The sequence below is a fragment of the Salvia splendens genome, chromosome 4 (assembly GCF_004379255.2).
Source record: "Salvia splendens isolate huo1 chromosome 4, SspV2, whole genome shotgun sequence".
Taxonomy (NCBI): Eukaryota; Viridiplantae; Streptophyta; class Magnoliopsida; order Lamiales; family Lamiaceae; genus Salvia; species Salvia splendens.
The window spans coordinates 8,471,110-8,490,226 of record NC_056035.1 but is presented as its reverse complement, the minus strand read 5'-3'; the positions used below and the strand labels follow the sequence as shown (position 1 = coordinate 8,490,226).

The 19,117-nt window shown below is 37.8% G+C and overlaps 3 protein-coding genes across 8 annotated transcripts; 2 read left to right on the top strand and 1 right to left on the bottom strand.

Annotated features, from left to right (window-relative positions):
• The first annotated feature begins 2,944 nt into the window (after positions 1-2,944).
• On the top strand, positions 2,945-6,787 carry LOC121798353 (polyadenylate-binding protein-interacting protein 12-like). Of its 2 annotated transcripts, XM_042197302.1 has the most exons (11): positions 2,945-3,035; positions 3,253-3,789; positions 4,141-4,251; positions 4,346-4,390; positions 4,469-4,541; positions 4,624-4,736; positions 4,857-4,916; positions 5,000-5,047; positions 5,142-5,210; positions 6,256-6,317; positions 6,408-6,787. In XM_042197302.1, the coding sequence occupies exons 2-11, from the start codon at positions 3,325-3,327 to the stop codon at positions 6,463-6,465; spliced, it is 1,104 nt and encodes a 367-aa protein (XP_042053236.1). In that variant the 5' UTR covers positions 2,945-3,035; positions 3,253-3,324; the 3' UTR covers positions 6,466-6,787. The 2 variants fall into 2 exon arrangements, with proteins under 2 accessions (XP_042053236.1, XP_042053237.1); XM_042197303.1 differs by lacking the exon at positions 2,945-3,035 and having other exon boundaries at positions 3,087-3,789.
• Positions 6,788-9,035: 2,248 nt separating this feature from the next.
• LOC121798352 (GRF1-interacting factor 3-like) lies at positions 9,036-11,415 on the top strand. Of its 2 annotated transcripts, none has more exons than XM_042197301.1 (4): positions 9,036-9,341; positions 9,812-9,888; positions 10,596-10,680; positions 10,755-11,415. In XM_042197301.1, exons 1-4 carry the CDS (start codon positions 9,261-9,263, stop codon positions 11,124-11,126), a joined length of 615 nt encoding a protein of 204 aa, XP_042053235.1. In that variant the 5' UTR covers positions 9,036-9,260; the 3' UTR covers positions 11,127-11,415. The 2 variants fall into 2 exon arrangements, with proteins under 2 accessions (XP_042053235.1, XP_042053234.1); XM_042197300.1 differs by having other exon boundaries at positions 9,040-9,341; positions 10,749-11,415.
• A 490-nt stretch (positions 11,416-11,905) lies between these two features.
• LOC121798351 lies at positions 11,906-18,858 on the bottom strand. 4 transcript variants are annotated; one of them, XM_042197295.1, is made up of 16 exons: positions 18,474-18,858; positions 18,206-18,256; positions 17,867-18,103; positions 17,679-17,777; positions 17,546-17,601; positions 17,167-17,278; positions 16,726-16,905; positions 16,384-16,635; positions 15,844-16,035; positions 15,557-15,754; positions 15,347-15,469; positions 14,916-15,212; positions 13,364-13,462; positions 12,902-13,278; positions 12,790-12,822; positions 11,906-12,222 (listed from the first exon to the last, which is right to left on the bottom strand). In XM_042197295.1, coding segments are annotated over exons 1-16 (2,439 nt in total). In that variant the 5' UTR covers positions 18,606-18,858; the 3' UTR covers positions 11,906-12,221. The 4 variants fall into 4 exon arrangements, with proteins under 4 accessions (XP_042053229.1, XP_042053230.1, XP_042053231.1 ...); XM_042197296.1 differs by having other exon boundaries at positions 17,867-18,097; XM_042197297.1 differs by having other exon boundaries at positions 17,867-18,022.
• Between the last annotated feature and the right edge of the window lie 259 nt (positions 18,859-19,117).

Below are 19,117 nucleotides of genomic sequence, written 5' to 3'. Positions count from 1 at the left end.
TTTAACATGTCTGCTGCTAAACTTGCTTCTGTGCCTTTAGCTGCTCATATTCTGTTGAGTAAAGATCTGTGTCCAAAGTCTGAATCTGATATCAATGCTATGAAAAAGGTGCCCTATGCCAATGCTATAGGTTTTGTAATGTACTTAATGGTCAGTACTAGGCCTGATATTGCTTATGCTGTGTCTTGCTTGAGTAGATGCATGTCTAACCCTGGCCCTGTGCACTGGGAGGATCAAGTAAATGCTTCTGAGATATCTGAAACATACTTCTAAGTATGGCCTATGCTTTTCTAAGTGTGATGATGGTGTGAACCTATGTGGTTTTGTGGATTCCAATTATGCTAATGATAGGGACAAAAGAAAGTCCACTACTTCTTATGTGTTTACAGTGTGTAGATCATGTATAAGCTGGAAATCACAACTGCAACACATAGTAGCCCTCTCCACTACTGAATCAGAATATATAGTCATCACAGAGGCTATGAAGGAAGCAATCTGGTTAAAGGGAGTTCTTTCTGTACTCAAATACTTGAAGTCTATTCCTGCTGTTTATTCTGATACTCAATCAGCTATACAATTATGCAAAAATCCTGTGTTTCATGACAGAACTAAGCATATAGATGTTAGGTTCCATTTCATTAGAGATGTGGTTGAAAAACAAGAGATTTTATTGCATAAAGTGCATACCGATAAAAACTCTGCTGATATGGGTACTAAATGTTTGCATGTTGATAAATTGCTCACTTGCATTAGGAGTTTGCATTTTGATTGTGGTTAGCATGTGCATGTCCCGGGGATTAAGACCTTGCTGATTCTGAGAGCCTTGGCTCTTTGAAGTCACAAGGCAAATAAAGTCCTACAAGACTAATTGGCTTGCCATCTGGTGTCTTGTTAGGCAACCTGGTTATTCTCTTGACTAATGAGCTAACACCCGTTGGTGTCTTGAGATAACCTTGTAGGCTGTGATGAAGCAGCAGTGGACCAAGGCTCTTCCATGTGTCTCATGGTGTAGTCCAAAGGTGGAGAATGTTGAATATTGGACTCCATTCTGGTAACTAGGCCAAAGTTGTGACAAATTGGGAATTAAAAATCAGGCCCAAATGTGATTTAGGCTCGTCTCATTTAATTCACTTACCAGATAGCTCCGATGGCCGCCATGTGTGCACCTCCACACGGATCCTGAGTCCCAGCCGTTGGATGGAGGGTTGTGTTTGTTTGCTGAGTGATATCTCACCGCATCCTCACTTCCTCTCCTCAGTTAGTCTGTTACTCTCTCTCTCTTGTGATTCACTCTGCCTTCTCTCTACACACACACACACTCTCTCTACGACATTTATTGTTGTTCATCTTCTCCGATCTCTTTCTTCCTCCGGTGATCCTCGGTTTTAGCATAGATCATCGGTTCTGATCAGGAGTTAGGTCACTGCTTCGGTTTCCTTCTCAGATCTGGTTCGAGGTCTGACCACAAGGTTAGATCTGGCTTTGATCGGAGGTGTTCTTGTGAGATCTTGTGTTGTGAGGCGGAGATCTAAGTGGTTCGTGGTGATCCGTGTGTGAGAAGGTTGTGGTGTGCGGTAGTCAGGGAGGTCTAGGGTTTCTGATCTCAGACAGGGTAGTCCGCTCAACGGTTTCCTCTTTGTGATTTCCGGTTGAGATTTGGGGAGGTCCAAGGTCTAGTGCAGTCACTGCTGTGACCTGAGCCATATTCTCTAATCTTTACATTCTGAATACTGTATGTATATGTGTTAGACTATACAGAGTCCTTTCTTGTTATACTGACGTTGTTCTTTAGTGTGCAGGTGTTAAACCGGTGTAAGCATTGAGACCAGATCCTGACGAGGAGCTGATCTTAGCTAGGTTTCCGGTTGTAACCCGTACTTAGTTAGTTAGATTGTACGTAGGTTTTCCTATTGTAATCAATCTTTTGTATTTCGGCTTGTAACTCTGAGATTAGCCATCTCAGTAGCGGTGTAACCGAAAAGAGGTCCCGGTAATTAGTGAATCCCGAATGATCTGATCCCTACAGCAATAATACAAGAAAACAAGTAAATGCTACCATATGGGCAAGATTAAGGAAGAATTAGCTCAAGCTTCTTCTTCTTCCTCCCAAAAATTGACTCCAAACCTCTTTCTCTCTTTAAAAATCGCCTCCAGCCGCCAAAAGATGCATTGGAAGTCGTGCCCTAGCTATTTAAATAGTTAAGGCCGAAAAAACAGGCCCAGTAACATGGAAAACTTATTATCAGCGACCATAATTAAAAACAATATAAATGTGGAAAACTTATTATCAGCGATTGTAATGCTGTTCCAATTCACCAAAACCGTTATCAGCTAAGTATCAACTAAGTCGACAGTAATTTACCTGCCCAATTAGCACCTGCAATGAATTATACCACCAAGTTTTTTTTAGCAATTGCATTATTTATTCTTCGACGAATTATTGTGGAAATGTACTTTTTCCTCGAGTGGGTTAACTTAATCTCTTAAAAATTAAAACCACTATTACTAATCATCAATGAATAAATAAACAAACATCAAATTCATGCAATTGTTAGTAACAATTAATGATTTCAGTATATTTAATCCTAATTAAATCTGACTATGATACAGTATAAAATTAAGGTGAAAAGGGCAACAAGTTCTGGTTACAAAGTAAGAAATGGGCGGCCCCACACTGTCCATCACCAGTTCCTCATCATATATTTTGGGGCGTTGTGAACAAAGTCCAGTGCTATAATTAATAGTGATAAATGACGAAAACAGATGCAAGAAGAAATTAATAAAATAAATGCGTACGTAACATAATATTCGTATTTAATATTGTTTCCCATTTCTCTCTTCACAGATAAAAACAACACTATTATTAGTAATATAATTATTTATTATTATTATTATTATTATTATTATTATTATTATTATTATTATTATTATTATTATTGAACTGCTTCTTTTTTTTCCTATCACTATATATAACTTCTCTTTGCAGACTCAGTAAATTATTCTTGCAACATAGAATAAAATAATCTGGGAAAAAGGTAAAGCTGCGTTCTGATTTTGCGTTTCTCTTTTTTAATCTGTTTTTGTTTGGCTGAAGAAGATCTTCTGATTTTTCGTGCTCAAAAGAAGCTATCAGATACCAACTCAGTTTATTTTGGGCATAATTTATACTTAGTAGTTAGATTTTTAAGTTTTTTTGATCTGTTGAAGCAAGGAAATAAATTATAGCTTTCCGTTTTTAATATTTTGTGACAGTCAATTTAAGAAAACAGTAGAAGAATACAAAGTCGGAAAAACCAAAAATTTTGCGGAGGTTTTTGGTCGATCATGGCGGTGGTGGAAAATGCCAGGGCTAGCGCGATGACGTCATCGAATCGCGAGGGCGACTCTGCGGTGGATCATCGCCACCACCAGCAGTCGTCAAAGGCCGACGCCGGTGCCCAAAAGTCAACGACGCCGACCGATCAGAATTTCCACTTGATTCAGCAGAAGATGTCCAACGGCCATCACCAGCTCGCCGTCAACGGAAATGGAGTGTCGCGAGAGGAGAAATTGGGCGGCGAGGACGATGGAGGGGAGGGGTTTAAGAGGGAGATGAGGGATTTAGAGGAAATGCTATCGAAATTGAACCCCATGGCTGAGGAATTCGTGCCGCCGTCGCTCGTTGGCGGCCAGCAGATGCTTCGGTCCCCTCAAGCGGCGGGTGCTGGGCATTTTGGGTTTGATGCTAATGGTTTTATGATGCAGCAGCTCCTTAATTCTGGTCTTCCAACTGAAAATTCTTTTAGAAGGGTTAGTATTTTTATCTGATATTTCCTTTCCTTTTTCAACCTCATTAGTATATTCCTTTTTTTGTGCTGGTTTGCTTTTATGAAATGTTGTCGTTGGCTTGGTTGATAGGGTGGAAGGAAAAATGGAAATTCATGACATATTTAGGTGGTTTTGTTTTCAATGATTGGGTAACATGTTCTCTTTAATTTGTATGTTTCTGGAGTTGAAAATGTTGTCTCATTTTGGATAGAGATACATATTCGTTATTGTCCTGATGAAATGTTTGTTTTCCAGTTAATTTTATCCTTTGATGTTTTCTCTTTAACATTTGGTTTTGAGTTGGTTTTGGTATGTGGATGGTTTAATTTGCAGAGGAAAAATGGTTATACTAATGGAAAGCGGAGGATGAATAGTCGAACAAGCATGGCTCAAAGAGATGACGTGATTAAGAGGACGGTGTATGTTTCTGATATTGATCATCAGGTAAAACGAGAGTCCAGGGATTTGGTTATTATATTGGAGTACTTTATTTAGACAAGTAAACATTCAAATTTGGCCGTTATTATGACGACTGTAGGTTACAGAAGAGCAACTTGCAGGACTCTTTATTGGCTGTGGACAGGTGTGTATTTGTCAAATTCTGTGTTCACCACAACTTTATGATTCTAACGGTTTCTTCCGCAATCTACTCATAATGAAGGTTGTAGATTGCCGTGTTTGTGGTGACCCTAATTCTGTACTTCGTTTTGCCTTTGTTGAGTTCACTGATGAAGGTATGTTGACAATCTTCATTTGGTTGTGTAGTTGATAATCCGGGGTTTATATCACATTTTACTGTCTCTCATGTAAATGTAGAAGGGGCAAGGAACGCCTTGAGTTTGGCTGGAACAATGCTTGGCTATTATCCAGTGAGAGTACTGCCTTCCAAAACTGCAATTGCTCCCGTTAATCCGACATTCTTGCCTAGGGTGAGAAACCTTGCAAACACTTATCTCCTTGCGACACGTGTTTAGCTCCTTGTGACACATGTCCTAACTCCATTTGTTTAAAGAATGTAGACTTAATTCTTTTTTGTTACTGAGATGTAGTCTGAGGATGAAAGGGAGATGTGCGCTAGGACTATTTATTGTACAAATATTGACAAAAAGGTAGTTTTGCGCTCACAATCCTTTACAGGTCATCAGATGTCTGTTTGCTATTCAAGCATCATTTATTTCTTTGTACGTTACAGGTCACTCAAGCTGATGTCAAACTCTTCTTTGAGTCCATTTGTGGCGAGGTATATAACCTGCTGATATGACAATTTGACCATCTTTATTCTTTCATGAAGAAATTTAAAACTTTGCAAATGGCATTTACACATTCTGAATCAGGTCTATAGGTTGAGGTTGCTTGGTGACTATCATCATTCCACTCGTATAGCTTTTGTGGAGTTTGTAATGGTGAGTGATACAGTTTCTTGCTCATCTGTGGGCCCCATTCTCCACTGAAATACTCCCCAATAACTTTTTTTTCTATCTCTCTCATACTTTACCAATTATGCATTAAAACCCGTTTTGTGTCTATTGTTTTGGGATGGAAGGAGTATTATTGCATATGTTGGAAGAAACATACCATCAATGAGTTCTTGTTCAGCCCGTATCATATATTGTGCTATAACTATTGTCCAAAATAAGGAATTCAGTGTTATTGCTGAAGAATACAGTTTTGCTCATTGTGTTGTAAAATATACTGTGCTATGTTATTTTCTTAATTGAGGCATCTTAATGTTTGATCTCATAAACTTCCCTCTAATTACCTTGGCTTCATATAGTTTCACGTCCCAACTGTTTTCTCATCTTCATACATCCTCTCAAAACTAAACCAGCACATACCATTTCTCTCCATATCTTTTCACACTACATATTTTTCAAAACATATCTTCACTAAACATTCTGGCTAGATATTTCCCCAGAACCACCCACTATCAAATGATTATAATATAGATATTTACTCTATTAATTTCTTAAGTGTGCAGTGTATTTGTAGCCTGCCTTTGCATTATTCGTGATCGATATCTAAATCTCCCTTCAGATTATTAATGATTTACTAAAAGGTGCTACCATGAACTTTCTCCCATAGTGACTTGATTCCTCTCATCTTATATTTCACTACATGGAGATTTCGGGAGGTTCGAGTATATGTCTTTTGTAATGTTTCTCTGTGTTCTTTAATTTTGTGTGTGAGAATCCTCCACGGAAAGTTCCAATCTTCTCTAGCTTGAGGTCTTTGTGGCCTTGATATCTTTCTTAACTCTGAAGATTGCTATGTGAAAACATTCACGTCGATGTTATCTGTTACACTCCTTTTCTTGGACTTCTGAAATCAACTGGGGAATTAATTAATTCTCCACTTATTTTGATTATGTTTGTGTGTGTGTCCTTTTCGGACGGGTGAGGTGCATTACCTTAGAATCTGAGTTCAATTGGACTATTTTCCCCTTGGCAGGCTGAAAGTGCAATTGCAGCGTTGAACTGCAGTGGTGCTGTGCTGGGGTCGTTGCCTATAAGGTTCGACGTTCTCTAATATCCCTGCACACATTACTATAGCCTTATCTTCTCCCAAGTAATTAACTAACTATGTACTTATGACTCTTCCAGGGTGAGCCCATCAAAGACCCCTGTTAGGCCCCGTGCACCCCGTCAATCTATGCACTGATCAGACACAGGTCATGCATTCTCCATTATGTATACATAGTTACATGGTGGATGCTGATACTATGTGTGTTAAATCTTTTTTTCCCGGTCTGTGCCTACGCTTGTCGTCTCACCTGTATCGGATAATTATGGTAGACTGTTAAGCTAGTAGAGTATGGCCATTTTCGAGGCTTAAGCTGTCAATGATATGCTACACTTAATGTGTACTATACACTAGTACAGCAGGCAGTGTCTGATGCTTGTGACCTTGAAGGAAAACTCCTTTTTTTTCACATTGCAGCAACCAATCATATCATGATATGAGATGCATTGATTTTGTTTTATGTTGAAGCAAATCTTGGTCTCTAGAATGTTCATTTGTGCTCGAGACTTTTTTCTCCCATTCCTGTTCATTTGCCATGGACGACAACTCTACATAGACTTGTCGTCTTCGTTTTTCGGCCCCGAGTTATTTCAGTTATCATGAATGAACACCAAGTGTACGAATATATTTGATCAAAGGAGATGTGTCGAGATCATGCGATGTGTCTGGGAGAAGTATAAAGGCTGTCTAGGCACAAGGAAATGACTAATAATATTTTGAAGTAATTCCTTGGAACGACGTATGTAAATGTTAAAAGTTTTCTGAGGCCAAGATAAAACTGTAATACCTAGAAAAATAAATGCTTAAATGTATTAATAAATAAAAACTGACAACATAATAACCTAGAAAAATAAAAAATAAAAAGTAAAAGGAAAAACTTACCAGATTATAGTAATGACTAGCAAAATTCAAATAAAAAATTATAAATAAAATAAATGAAGTAAAGGAAAAACTTACAAGACAGTAATGACTAGCAAAATTTAAATAAAAAGTTTAATATGAACCCACGCCCTTTCGGACCAAAACCTTAATCTGGCGCCTTAGACCAACTCGGTCATCTCAACTTTGCTCAATGTCCTGTTTAATAAGGATTTTGTGTTTTGGACTCAATTCATTTTTGACCAGAGCATAAATAGAGTACCCTAAATCTACAAACAGAGTTTCGCTTATTGTATGGTTGAAAATTATAAAAAGAAACAAGGCGAGATAAAATAAAAAATACTCCTAAAATAAAGTAGGTAGTGGAGTGTAGTCGACTTTTGTATGTTTGTATTGTTTGCTCCAACCAAACAAAACATTTTGTGGAGAAATGAGAAAGGCAGATAGAGACCAGAAGAAACTCAATAGTAGATCAATCAATACTAGGGTAATGGCGCTTGTTAACTTTTGTAATTCAACAACTCCACATCAAACACAAGAAGAAAGAGTGAAGTTAAAATTAAGGAGTTAATTACAGTGTAATTAAACTAAGTCAACCAAATTTAACTTAGGTGATCTCAAATTGCATATGATATACTAATAAGTTTATATGAAGTTGGGTTTGGAAGAGAAAAATCATGAGGTTTTCATTTGAATGCTCAATATTTGTATGGGTTTTTTATATTAGAACTCCGACTATTACATGATTGCATTGACATCATACTTGACATTTAACAAGTAGACTTTAGAAATTACTAGTTGATAAGATTGAATTACTGAAATGTGAGGTATATAAGTATATTTATTAAATGAACAATGAAACACAGTCTAATTTGTAAAACGTTTTCCTCTAGCTGATAAGTTAGGAGTTCAAGTCACTATAGGAATAAATAGGGAACCATTATTAATCATCTTTAATAATAATAATAATAATAATATAAGCCATAAAAGGATTGAATGAGGAATCATTATTAATTATTTTTAATAATAATAACAACACGAAAAGTTCTATCTATTAAAGGTAACAACATTAAATGAGATATATAATTACAATAGGTGAGTATTCTAAAATGACAAAATAGCATATTTATTATAGTACCATATACAAAAGAGTACTCTCTCTATTCCACAAAAAGAGTCATGTTTTGTCATTTTGGTATGTCCCACAATAAGAGTTATATTTCACTTTTATGGTAAATAGGTTCTACATTCCAATAACTTATTCCACTCTCATTTTATTATAAAACTAATATATAAGTAAGACTGATATTTCAATAACTTATTCATTCTACTTATTTACAATTTTTTAAACATGTGCCATAATTAAATAGGATTCCTGTTGCGAGACGGAAATAGTTATTTTTATGAGTAACAAGTACCTTTGATAAAGTTCGAAATAAAATGAATGAACACTTAACAACTTTCTTTGGGTTGCCATACACTCCGATAATAAAATTTAAAAATGACTATGTAGAAAGTGAAGTAAAATTCTAAATTATTTAAGAAGATAGTAGCAATATACTTTGATTTTATCAAGATACTTAAAAGTTTTTTAAAAAATATTCATTTATAATGCGCTTTTTAATTTTACACTACTAATAATTATATTGAGTAACATCCAAACGATAAATTCGAAGACATCGATCTAAAGACTTTTACGTAAATAGTGGTCTAGGAATTTAATCTCATTACTTCCCTTTTCGAAATTGCTTTTATTATGAATTATTTTGACTTATGTGGAGTCCAAAAAATTGACTATATGAAACTGTTGAATTTAATTATAATAGTATACAATCATAGTTCTAACGCAATAAATTCAATTCTCATAATTTTCTTCTTTCTACCCTTGATTATGATCGCACCAAATATTATATAGTAGAAGTAGTAGTACTATTTCAGTAGTTCAAATAGAGTTTGATTTTGGAAATCATAGCTGAATTCGGAGCATTATGGCTTAAAGTTTTGGGGGTTTTAGAAATTCTCTGAAATTTTGAACAAACGAAGCCAAAAACAAGATGAGCAAATTGCCGCCTCAGGGGATGAACACGCCGCCGACGATGCCCCTCAATCTCGTCTCCACCGAGCAGATTCAGAAGGTAAGCTTCTCACTTGTTTTTTTGCCACATTTGGCATATTTTTTTCTGCCGCAGAATAGTATGTGCTAACTGCTATGTGTTTTTGTGCTTCCTTTATGTATTTGAGTGCTATTAAAGGAACTTTAGCGTGAAAAGAAAAAGGAAAAAGTGTTTGTTTCACATTTATCAGAAATTTTAGCTGTATTTAGGGGAGTTCTGTTTTATATTTGGATGAATTTAGCTGTGTTTCTTCATCCTTCAGTTTCTTTTTCTTTTTTATTTTCTTTTGTGCAGGAAATTTCATGTGAATTTACAATATCCTTACTGCATTCATAATCATAAAGGGAGTTTTCAGAATAAGCATTTACCTGAAATGTTGTGTTATTTGAGTTTGGTTATGTGACTATGTGTCTGTTTGAATTCTAATTTTGAACTATATTGTAAGATGATGCTAATTGTTCTTGAATTTGGTTACATTCTGATAAAAACAGTATTTGGACGAGAACAAAAACTTGATAATGGCGATACTGGAATGCCAGAAATTGGGAAAAGTTGCTGACTGTGCTCAGTAAGTTTGTTTTATTTTTTCTGTAGATGATATTCACTGTGCTAATAGTTTGATCTTCTAATTAATAGTGCCTTTGACTGCTACATTTACTGTCTTGGTGTTGGTCAGTCTTATCATTTGTCTGTAACTGAATACAGTCAACATGAGAACTGTCTTCATTTACTAAATACTAATCTGTGTATATATATAATGTCTTCTGGTAAACAACTTTCTCGGAGCCAAATCCACGGGTATCAATGTTATCAGAGTGTTGTCAATTTGTCTTGATGATAAATAGACTGTGGGAATGATTCAAATCTTATCTAGACGGAACTTCATTTATGACACAGAAGAGATTAGTAAGGAAGGGGGAGTTTGGGAAGATAGTGCATGGAAAGTCTTTTTTGCCTGAAACTGGGGTGGATTATGCATCATACTATGTTTGTCATTTCATCATCCTCTCTCGTAATCTCTTACTAGTTTGTCATGACAACGGTATCTTTCGTTATACTACTGTTTTCTTGATCGCGGTGGAGTATTTCCATTGTAGTAAATGGGAAGTGGCATTGCATTTTTATACAATGAGATTTTGATAGTTGTGGCACTTTTTAACATTTTGGAGGCGTTTACTTTGAGGGATAAGACTGATTGATGAACATTATCCAACCTAATTCCCTGTATACTTTGATGGATTGGTTAGTTTTGCATTTGTTTGACCATTTCTTCAGGTATCAGGCCATGCTTCAGAAAAACTTGATGTATTTAGCAGCAATTGCTGATGCCCAGCCTCCAGGATCTTCGACACCCTCACAAGTATGTATAATATCTTGAGTATATGTAAGTAGGGCTAATGTCTCCTCCTACCTAATATTCAAGAGCAGTTGCAGATGGCAACTAGCTCGATGGCACCACGAGGAGATGCACATATGCAGCAGAGTCAGGCATCAACGGTGCAGCAGCAGCAGCAGCAGCAGCAGCAACAGCAACAACAACAGCAACCCAAGTTGCCTTTCCAGCTGAATGCACTCCGCCCTCAAGATCAGCATAATCAAATGCTGCAGTTTCAGCAACAACTACAGATGCAACAAGGCCCCTTCAATCTTGCAGGGGGTGCTAATAATGGTTTGCATATGCTTATGCACCCCGGCCATGGTCATGCCAATATGATGGACTTGAGAGGAAACCACTCTGGCACCTTGGAGGCAAGTTCCGGCAACGCCCAAGGTAACTCTGGGTTGGGATGTGATGGCAGAGAATGATGGTTGTATCATCTGATTTTGAACCTGAGCTAGAACACTGAAGAGAAATCCGTTCTTTACCAATCAAAACGATTCTAGTAGTGTTCTCTGGGAGTCTTGCAGCATTGCGTTTTGTCATGCAGATAACAAGCATGTTTTTTATGTGGAAATTGTTCCCATTTCTAGATGGATGGCTTGCTTTTATGCATGTTACACAAGCTCAAATTTGTCGGTGTACTAAGAAACTTGTTTTAATTTGCAGAAACTTTTTACACGCAATATAGTACTATGACTCAATGTTGCGACTCAAGACTCTTTGTTGTTATGTTGAGGGGGAGGTACATATCTTTCACTCACTCGTATTGCATTCTCAGTATATTTACACATGTCAAACCAAATGTAAGATATAGAATCTAAGACACCACGTAAGCATCTTTATTTAGAAACACCTCTCTACCTGATTTGTCTAAAGACAAGATCCGACCTAATGAATTCCATAGTGGATTTTAGATTTTTTAAGGGAGAATGGTCTTATAAATTACTACAGTATAAACCATGGATGATTATGACATTTTCCATTAACTTTCTTTAAAAGTGGTCAGAATTCAATCCACAAAACAAACTGATTTGTGCTAAAAACTTTATATTAAATCTTAATTTGTTGCACGTTTTGTTTTTGGTTTATTTCTTGTGCAAGTAAACCAAAACCTGATCTTTCTTTTGTTTCTTTTTACCTACAATAGGAGATTGTACAATAGATACCCAAGTAAATGTGACCTTGAAACTAGAACGTCTCATCATGAAGAACATGGCACTGCCTTTCCATTAACCTAAACATCAAAAAGCTGGGAGGCTGCATGACTGCATCACATCTTCGTCAATGCACTTTCAACACAAGAAGCAAAAAATTTGAACTCACCAAATAAAAGAGAATAGATATTTTAAATAACAAGTATCCTGAATCGATTTGCACAGGATAAAAAGATAGCTGGACAGTTATAACTTGATACTATATTAAAGCCTTTTGCCAGTCGTCCATTCCATTTCTTTTCACAGCACTTGATGCTTGCAATCTAGTAATACTGCCATTGCTTCCAAAAGAGACTCATAGCACACCCTGCAAGGTATGGAAGCTCGTAAACACAACATTTCAAAGCTAAGAGTTTAGTCAAACATCAGATAATTTTCTCAACTAATATCACAAGGATGAATTTGAGGGTACTAACACGGCTTCATTAAACTGAATATACTAGGAACAAGTACTATATTTTATGTTTCAAGTCAATTTATTGCTCTTTTATACTTGTATTCTTTGTAATAGAGTTAGATGTCAAAGGATGTGTAGATTAAAAAAAACACAAATCACTAATCCACTAAGAACACAGTACACAATCCAAATACAGTATAGAAGTAGATTCATAAACTAGACAAGGGAGACTCAAATTTAACTCAGTCTTTTACATAAAACAATGAGTCGGTTATAGAGAAGCAGTGATGAAATATTAGTTGATGTCAAACAGCTGGGCAGTGGATGGGACCTTGAAGGAAAGAACTGGTGAAGACATACTATGACAATTGATGAAACTTTACACTTCTTCGCATAGAGAAAACATCAAAGACCATACATTAACAGTCTTAAATTTCATCAAAAAGTTAACATTTTCCAAAGAAGATTATGACTTACTATCTTCTCGCATTTGGCACCGCCCCAACTGCCCTGAAAATATTCCACAAGTCATATTCAGAACCAAGGAAATGAATAAAAGGTGTGCAATTTCAGGGAAGAACTTTAATACCTTGGTTGTTTCCCAGCTGAACTCATTCCAGGCCTTCCATGAGATCCACCAGGAACACGAAGTGAACCACCATTTATGGTGCGACTCTGCGCAGCTGAGAACTGAGAAGGATACTCATTCGCATTCAAGGGTCTAGGAGCACCAAGCTCATTAAAGCAGCTCTTATCAACATTTACATAAGACGAGTCATGAAGTGAGGCCTTCTTCAGTCGGTGTGACTGAGCCATGGGAGTTACTGCTACAGAGGGAAACAATGACGAGTTGGATAATGGAGCTGCAGCGGCAGCCGCAGCAACTCTGGCAACAGCTGCTGAGGCTGCTATGGTTTCCTGTGCGCCTTCACGAAGCTGAATGTAGTCGCCCTCAATAAGAAACAGCTGAGATACCCCCAGAGAAAGAACATTAGCAAATACCATCACATGTAGTCAACATACATAAACAACGAGAAGTTAAGAGGTATACTTCAGGATGACCAGCTATAAAATCATCAAGCTTCCCATACTTCCTTTTGTAGTCATGCCAGTGCAGTGGGGCAAGCATTTTCCCAAGTCTATTTGGAAGCTGTTCCAGGCAGGCAATAACAATCATGCATCATTCTTGTCTTTCATTATGAGATTATACTATTTAAAGCCACGCATGAAAAACAATTACTCCCTCTGTCCACGAAAAATAGTACACATTGTGAATGACACAAGTTTTAATGTGGAATTGGTAAAGTAAGATAGAAGGGAAAAAAGTAAGATAGAAGTAGTGTTAGTGGAATGTGGGGTCTATAATATTAGTAAGAGAGAAAGGAAAAAAGTAGGGCAGGTAATTCGGTCGGTTCGGTTAGAACCGAACCGACAACACGGTTAACCGAGCATAAAAGTAACCGAAATTAAAGCACCGGAACCGAAACCGAATTGGCCTCGGTTCGGTTCGGTTCTGGTTAACTGAACCGGAACCGAATTAAAAAAAAATTATGGAGTTCATAGCCTATTTCTCACTGTGCCCCAACAGCACCCGCTACTTCTCCTCCGTATCAAGCTCGTACAGCACCGATTTCGTCTCCGGCACGTACCCCTGCTCCATCATCTCCTCCGACAGCTTCACCATCAAAGCATGGACTAGCTCGATTTGAGGATTCACCTCGTCCACCGACCTAATCAAGTACACCCTTTTCTTCGCTTCAATCCAGCAGCATCCCGGTACCTTCTGCAGCCCCTTCTCTTCCAACACCTTCTTCATTCTCTTCACCTCGTCCCACATCTTCGCCTCTGCATATATCTCAGCAAGAAGCACGTAGTTCCCTGCATTCGTGGGCTCGAGCTCAAACAGCATCCTACTCGCCCTCTCTGCAAGCTCCACGTTGCAATGAATCATGCATGATCCGAGGAGAGCACCCCACACCATCGCCCCTGGCTCATCTCGCATATCGGCTATGATCCAAGCCGCTTCCTTTAGTCTATTAGCTCTGCCAAGAAGATCCACAATGCAAGCGTAATGCTCCACGCTAGGGCGAATCCCATGCTCTCTCGTCATCGAATCAAACAACGATTTTCCCTCATCAACGAGTCCAGAATGGCTGCAAGCTCCCAACACACTGATTAACGTTAATGGAGTAGGCGATACACCTCGTTTCACCATCTCCTGAAACGTCGCAAGCGCCTTTGATCCGAGCCCGTGAACTGCATAGCTTGAAATCATGGAATTCCAAGAAACAACATCCCTCTTATCCATCTGCATAGCTTTAAATGAGTAATTTGGTTCCAATTGGTTAGAACCGATTGGAACCGAACCGAACTGATAACCGAGTAGACACCTTAATTTTGGAACCGAACCGAACCGATAACCGTGTGATATTCGGTTCGGTCATCGGTTAACCGACTAACCGATGACCGAATTACTTGCCCTCGAAAAAAGTAAGAGAAGTTGAAAACTTTCATTTTCTAAACGTGCTCTATTTTTTGTGCACAACAAAAAATGGCAAATGTACTCTATTTTTCGTGGACGGAGGGAGTATTAATTAACTAACCGTTGAACTGATCCTAATTCTGCCACCAGAGCCTATTGTGCGAGCTATAGAAGCTAATAATACTCTTTCATCCAGTAGAAAACTTTCTGCAGTGTTTCCTGTTATACTTTTCTGCCCAGCAGATACAGATGCATCAGCCTTATCAGTACTCGAGCCGTTATTTGTGATCTTCTCACTGAAATTATTAACACTAGCATCTCTCTCAGACGAAACCGGGCCAGCACGATTGGGATTTTCCATTGCACTCTTGTTTTCCGTTCCATGATCATCAACAGGGTTGACTTGTTTCTCCTGTGGCTGTTTAGAAATTTGACAAACTCTCAATTCCACTATGATCGTTAATAGCACCAGTTTAAAAACAGGCAAATATCAGTGAAGAAAACAAAAGGATAGGTGAATGCTAAATTAATCAATCAAGCCTTATCCCGAACCTTAGTGTCATTTTCATGTTCTAGATGATCCAAACTTAGCACGTTTCGAAAATGTGAAGAAACTCTCTGCAAGCTCTCTGGAGATTGTGTCATGTCATAACTCCTTCCAATAGAGTCGAGGACCTGTAAAAGGTTTATTTAAAGTGATGAACCAAAGGTCTTGATAATCAGTGTAAAAAACAAGCCGAAGTATTATTATGAGCTATAAACCTTGCCATCTTCATTTGCTGATGGGATTGAATCAGCATTTAATCCTTGGGCAATATTTGTTTCCAAATGAGTCACGTGAAGAATTTGACCATTCCCAGAAGCTTTGTAGCCAATGTTAGAGTGAGTTTCCACCAAATTTTGTTCGGTTTCCTGATCATATTGATTAGGGATAGGAACATGTTGGCCATCTGGTTTACCCTTGAACATTTTGAAACAAAGAATACTTCAATTTTATCTGGTGCAGTTCTTGAAACCAAGGAACAGCAACAAGTTTGTATAATACTTACCTGCTGCCAATTTTGATCGGAGGGCATTGTGGATACTGAGTGAAAATGAGATTGCATAACATGTGATGGGTGAGGAACACCTTGTTGATGTATTACAAATGGATGCAAAGCAGTCACCTGTCCGGGTTGAGCATAGGGTGAAATGCCAAGAAGGGACGAAGGAGCAAAGGCAACAGCTTGAACATTGTCAACCTGGCGAAGACAAAAGGGTAATGAGAACCAAAATAAACATTAGACCATGGTAAGAAGTGAAGTTCACACAATCACACAAGGGATCCTCCAAATAGTGGAAGTGTGGAACTACAATCCAACTATTCAACATCGTAATATGTCCTTCACTACATGGCCACAATTCGTAGAAAAATAAATTAACCTAGAATTAGTTCCCAATACCAAAAGGAGACTAATTCTGAATTAGTTTACAAACATGAGACATCTATAGCTTGATAAAAAGAAAAGGAGCACAGGGATGAAAGACTCTAAAAAAGAATGAACACAGGTGGACCACAAAGATCAAAACAGACTATTAGGAAACAAGACCTGTGTTGATGTGTTTCCACCAGAAACACATTCAAAATTGCCATTTTGTAGGCTGCCAATGTTTGTACCCTGTGAACCATTAACATTCACATCCTGCTGGCTGTCATTGCTCTGTTCTAGTTTAGAAGCATCAATCAGATTTTTATGGGAGATATTTGAACCATCCATGTTACTTCCAGTCTTCTCTCTAGAATCAACCAACTTCAGCTGGAGCTGTTGTATGTGCAAATGAAGCCTTTCCATCTCACCACACTGCAAAAAAAAGAGAAAATGTTAGTTTCTAATAAAAACACAAGACGTGTCTGGATTTCACGTTGATGGTAAACGTTGTGGCTTAATCACCTGTCTTTGACAAGCAAGCCATAGTTGATTATAATGTTCTGTACGATCTCGCAGCTCAGCTTGTAAATTGTGGTTAGTACTTGAATTCAAAGCATCCAATTCATGCGCCCGAGTCATCCAGGCTTGAGCATCTCGTAACTGCTCCTCTTTGAAATTAAGGGTTTCTTGAGCGATCCTATGCTGAATAGAGCCACAAACCATTAGTATGCAGCCAGCCAGTTTTATGCTATAGCAACTTGTGAGTATATTTTGCTGGGCAACATAACCCATTTACATACATGAAATATCTCTCAAATAACAGTGCATTGCACTACACCAAATGATGTAATTATATCTTCATTTTAATGATCAAAATGTATATAAACAATTATCATGAAATATAATGACTGTCAGATATTTGATAACCAACATTACTAGTTTAAGAACAAAATTAGAACGAACCTGTTCCTGCAAATCCATGAACTGGCGATCTTTCTCTTGAATATGTTCCTGAAGTTCATGGATTTGACTAATATGCTGCACCCTTTCAGCTTCGGAGCTGTCTCTTTCCCTCCTACAAATGTAGCAAGTGATCATGAATTCCATAATCCTTAAAATCTATCATAACAAAAGTTCTTATTTAGTTCAGAAACAGAGACCTAGCAGGAAACAGCAAAAAACATCTTCAAGCAATAGCACAACAGGAAGTACATGCTTAACCAGACTTCAGATTGGTCGATAAAAATATGTACATTAAATTAAAACCAATTTCTCATTAAAATGACAATATTCCAGATTTAGCAACTAAACAAAGAAACTACTCCATAATGCAAGGAAGTACCTGTAGCTCTGAAGCTCTTTGCTTTGTTCCCTCAAAAGATCCTGTTTGGCCCAAGCCTGCCAAAACAATAAATATGAGTACTGAAAATCCATTTCAAGAGAAGGAAGAAAACATAAAGGATTGTCAAACTAACCGCTTCATTGTCCAGTCTAATAGCATGCAACTCTCTATCCTTATCTTCAATCTTTCTCTCCAGCTCACATAAGTTCTGTTCCTTTTCGTGCAATTGCTCCTAAAAGATAGATACATTTGTAAATTACTAGCATAAAGATCGATGCAAATGGTTACATCCATGTATACACCACAAAGAAAGTGCAAAACCTGCAGCTTAACATTAGCATTTCCATGCTCTGTGATTTGAGCATCAAAGTTACTGTGAATTCTGGCAATCTCTGATCTCGCAATGTTCTGTGCACGAAGCTCAATCTCCATAAGCTGCAATTCCTCCCTTTGTTTTGCCAGTTCACGCAGTCTCTGCTGCAAAATATCGTTGTTCAAATCCCCATCAATAGTTATCGAGCAAAAATCCAAATCCACTGGCTCCCTCCCATGCTGTACCTTAGCACAAAGCACATACCAGTGGATCACATTACTTTTATTTTCATTATTAAACAGCGAAAGGATCAAAGCAAAATCCCGCGTTTGAAACATAATCACTACCTCGTATATCAATCTCTCGTCAGAATGAACTTGTTTTGAACGCTCCAACTCCTGCATTGTACCACATCAAAACCGTCGGTAAACTATAAGAACTCAAATTCCAAAACAAATTACTTCTGAGCAAAGGTTCTAATCTTAAATCGATATATGCCGACACAAGCAGGTAATTTACAATAACCTTGTAAAAATAAAATTTTACCTAGAAAAAACAGTATAAATCACAAAAACATTGCAATAAACAACAATACTAATGCGAAATGATTTCCACCTCGTTAGCGGAGTTTCGAACCGATTGCTCGGACACAGCGCGCCACTCCTTGCGAGAAGGCTGGGACGAAGACGACGGCATCGTAAATCCGCCATTTCGCGCGGCAGTCGGAGCGAGGGGCGGCACCTCCATTAACGCAAGGTAAAACCACTTTTTTCCCAAATAAATTACACTAATTACTCATTAAAACCCTAAGGAAAACGGAAAGCAATAGAAACAATAAAATGGAGTAAAAAATGGGGAAAGAAAAATCGAGAGAAGGAAGAGTTGAATTCGAGTAATGGAATCGACAGTGGAGTTTGGGAGATTGGTTTTGGGCTGAATTAAAGGACTTGAAGTGAAAACAGCAGAACTCGTTGACGAGAGAGAGAGATTTGGGTTAATGGGTTTGGCAAATGAGTTCTGGAATAATTATGCTCCCGCCATTTATAGTGGAACATAAACAAGTAATAATCTCGGCCGTAGAATCTTCAGATTAATAATTCGGCGGCTCCGATTGTCGCAGTGGAGACACTGATATGTTCATTAGTTAGGCCTCCTCTAATCTAATATGGCCCATTTAATGTCCAAAAGTTCACTATTGGAATTTGAGTAATAAAATATAGGGAAATGATATCTTACAAGTTTTACTTGAGATGTGAGTA

Coding starts and splice junctions, on each gene's coding strand:
- LOC121798353 (XM_042197302.1), top strand. CDS start 3,325: ATGGCGGTGGTGGAAAATGCCAGGGCTAGCGCGATGACGTCATCGAAT. Junction 4,391..4,468: donor TCTTTATTGGCTGTGGACAG/GTGTGTATTTGT, acceptor CTCATAATGAAG/GTTGTAGATTGCCGTGTTTG. Junction 4,917..4,999: donor GTACAAATATTGACAAAAAG/GTAGTTTTGCGC, acceptor TGTACGTTACAG/GTCACTCAAGCTGATGTCAA.
- LOC121798352 (XM_042197300.1), top strand. CDS start 9,261: ATGAGCAAATTGCCGCCTCAGGGGATGAACACGCCGCCGACGATGCCC. Junction 9,889..10,595: donor AAAGTTGCTGACTGTGCTCA/GTAAGTTTGTTT, acceptor CCATTTCTTCAG/GTATCAGGCCATGCTTCAGA. Junction 10,681..10,748: donor GATCTTCGACACCCTCACAA/GTATGTATAATA, acceptor ATTCAAGAGCAG/TTGCAGATGGCAACTAGCTC.
- LOC121798351 (XM_042197295.1), bottom strand. CDS start 18,605: ATGGAGGTGCCGCCCCTCGCTCCGACTGCCGCGCGAAATGGCGGATTT. Junction 18,257..18,473: donor TTCGAAACTCCGCTAACGAG/GTGGAAATCATT, acceptor GGTACAATGCAG/GAGTTGGAGCGTTCAAAACA. Junction 16,636..16,725: donor GGCTTGCTTGTCAAAGACAG/GTGATTAAGCCA, acceptor TTTTTTTTGCAG/TGTGGTGAGATGGAAAGGCT.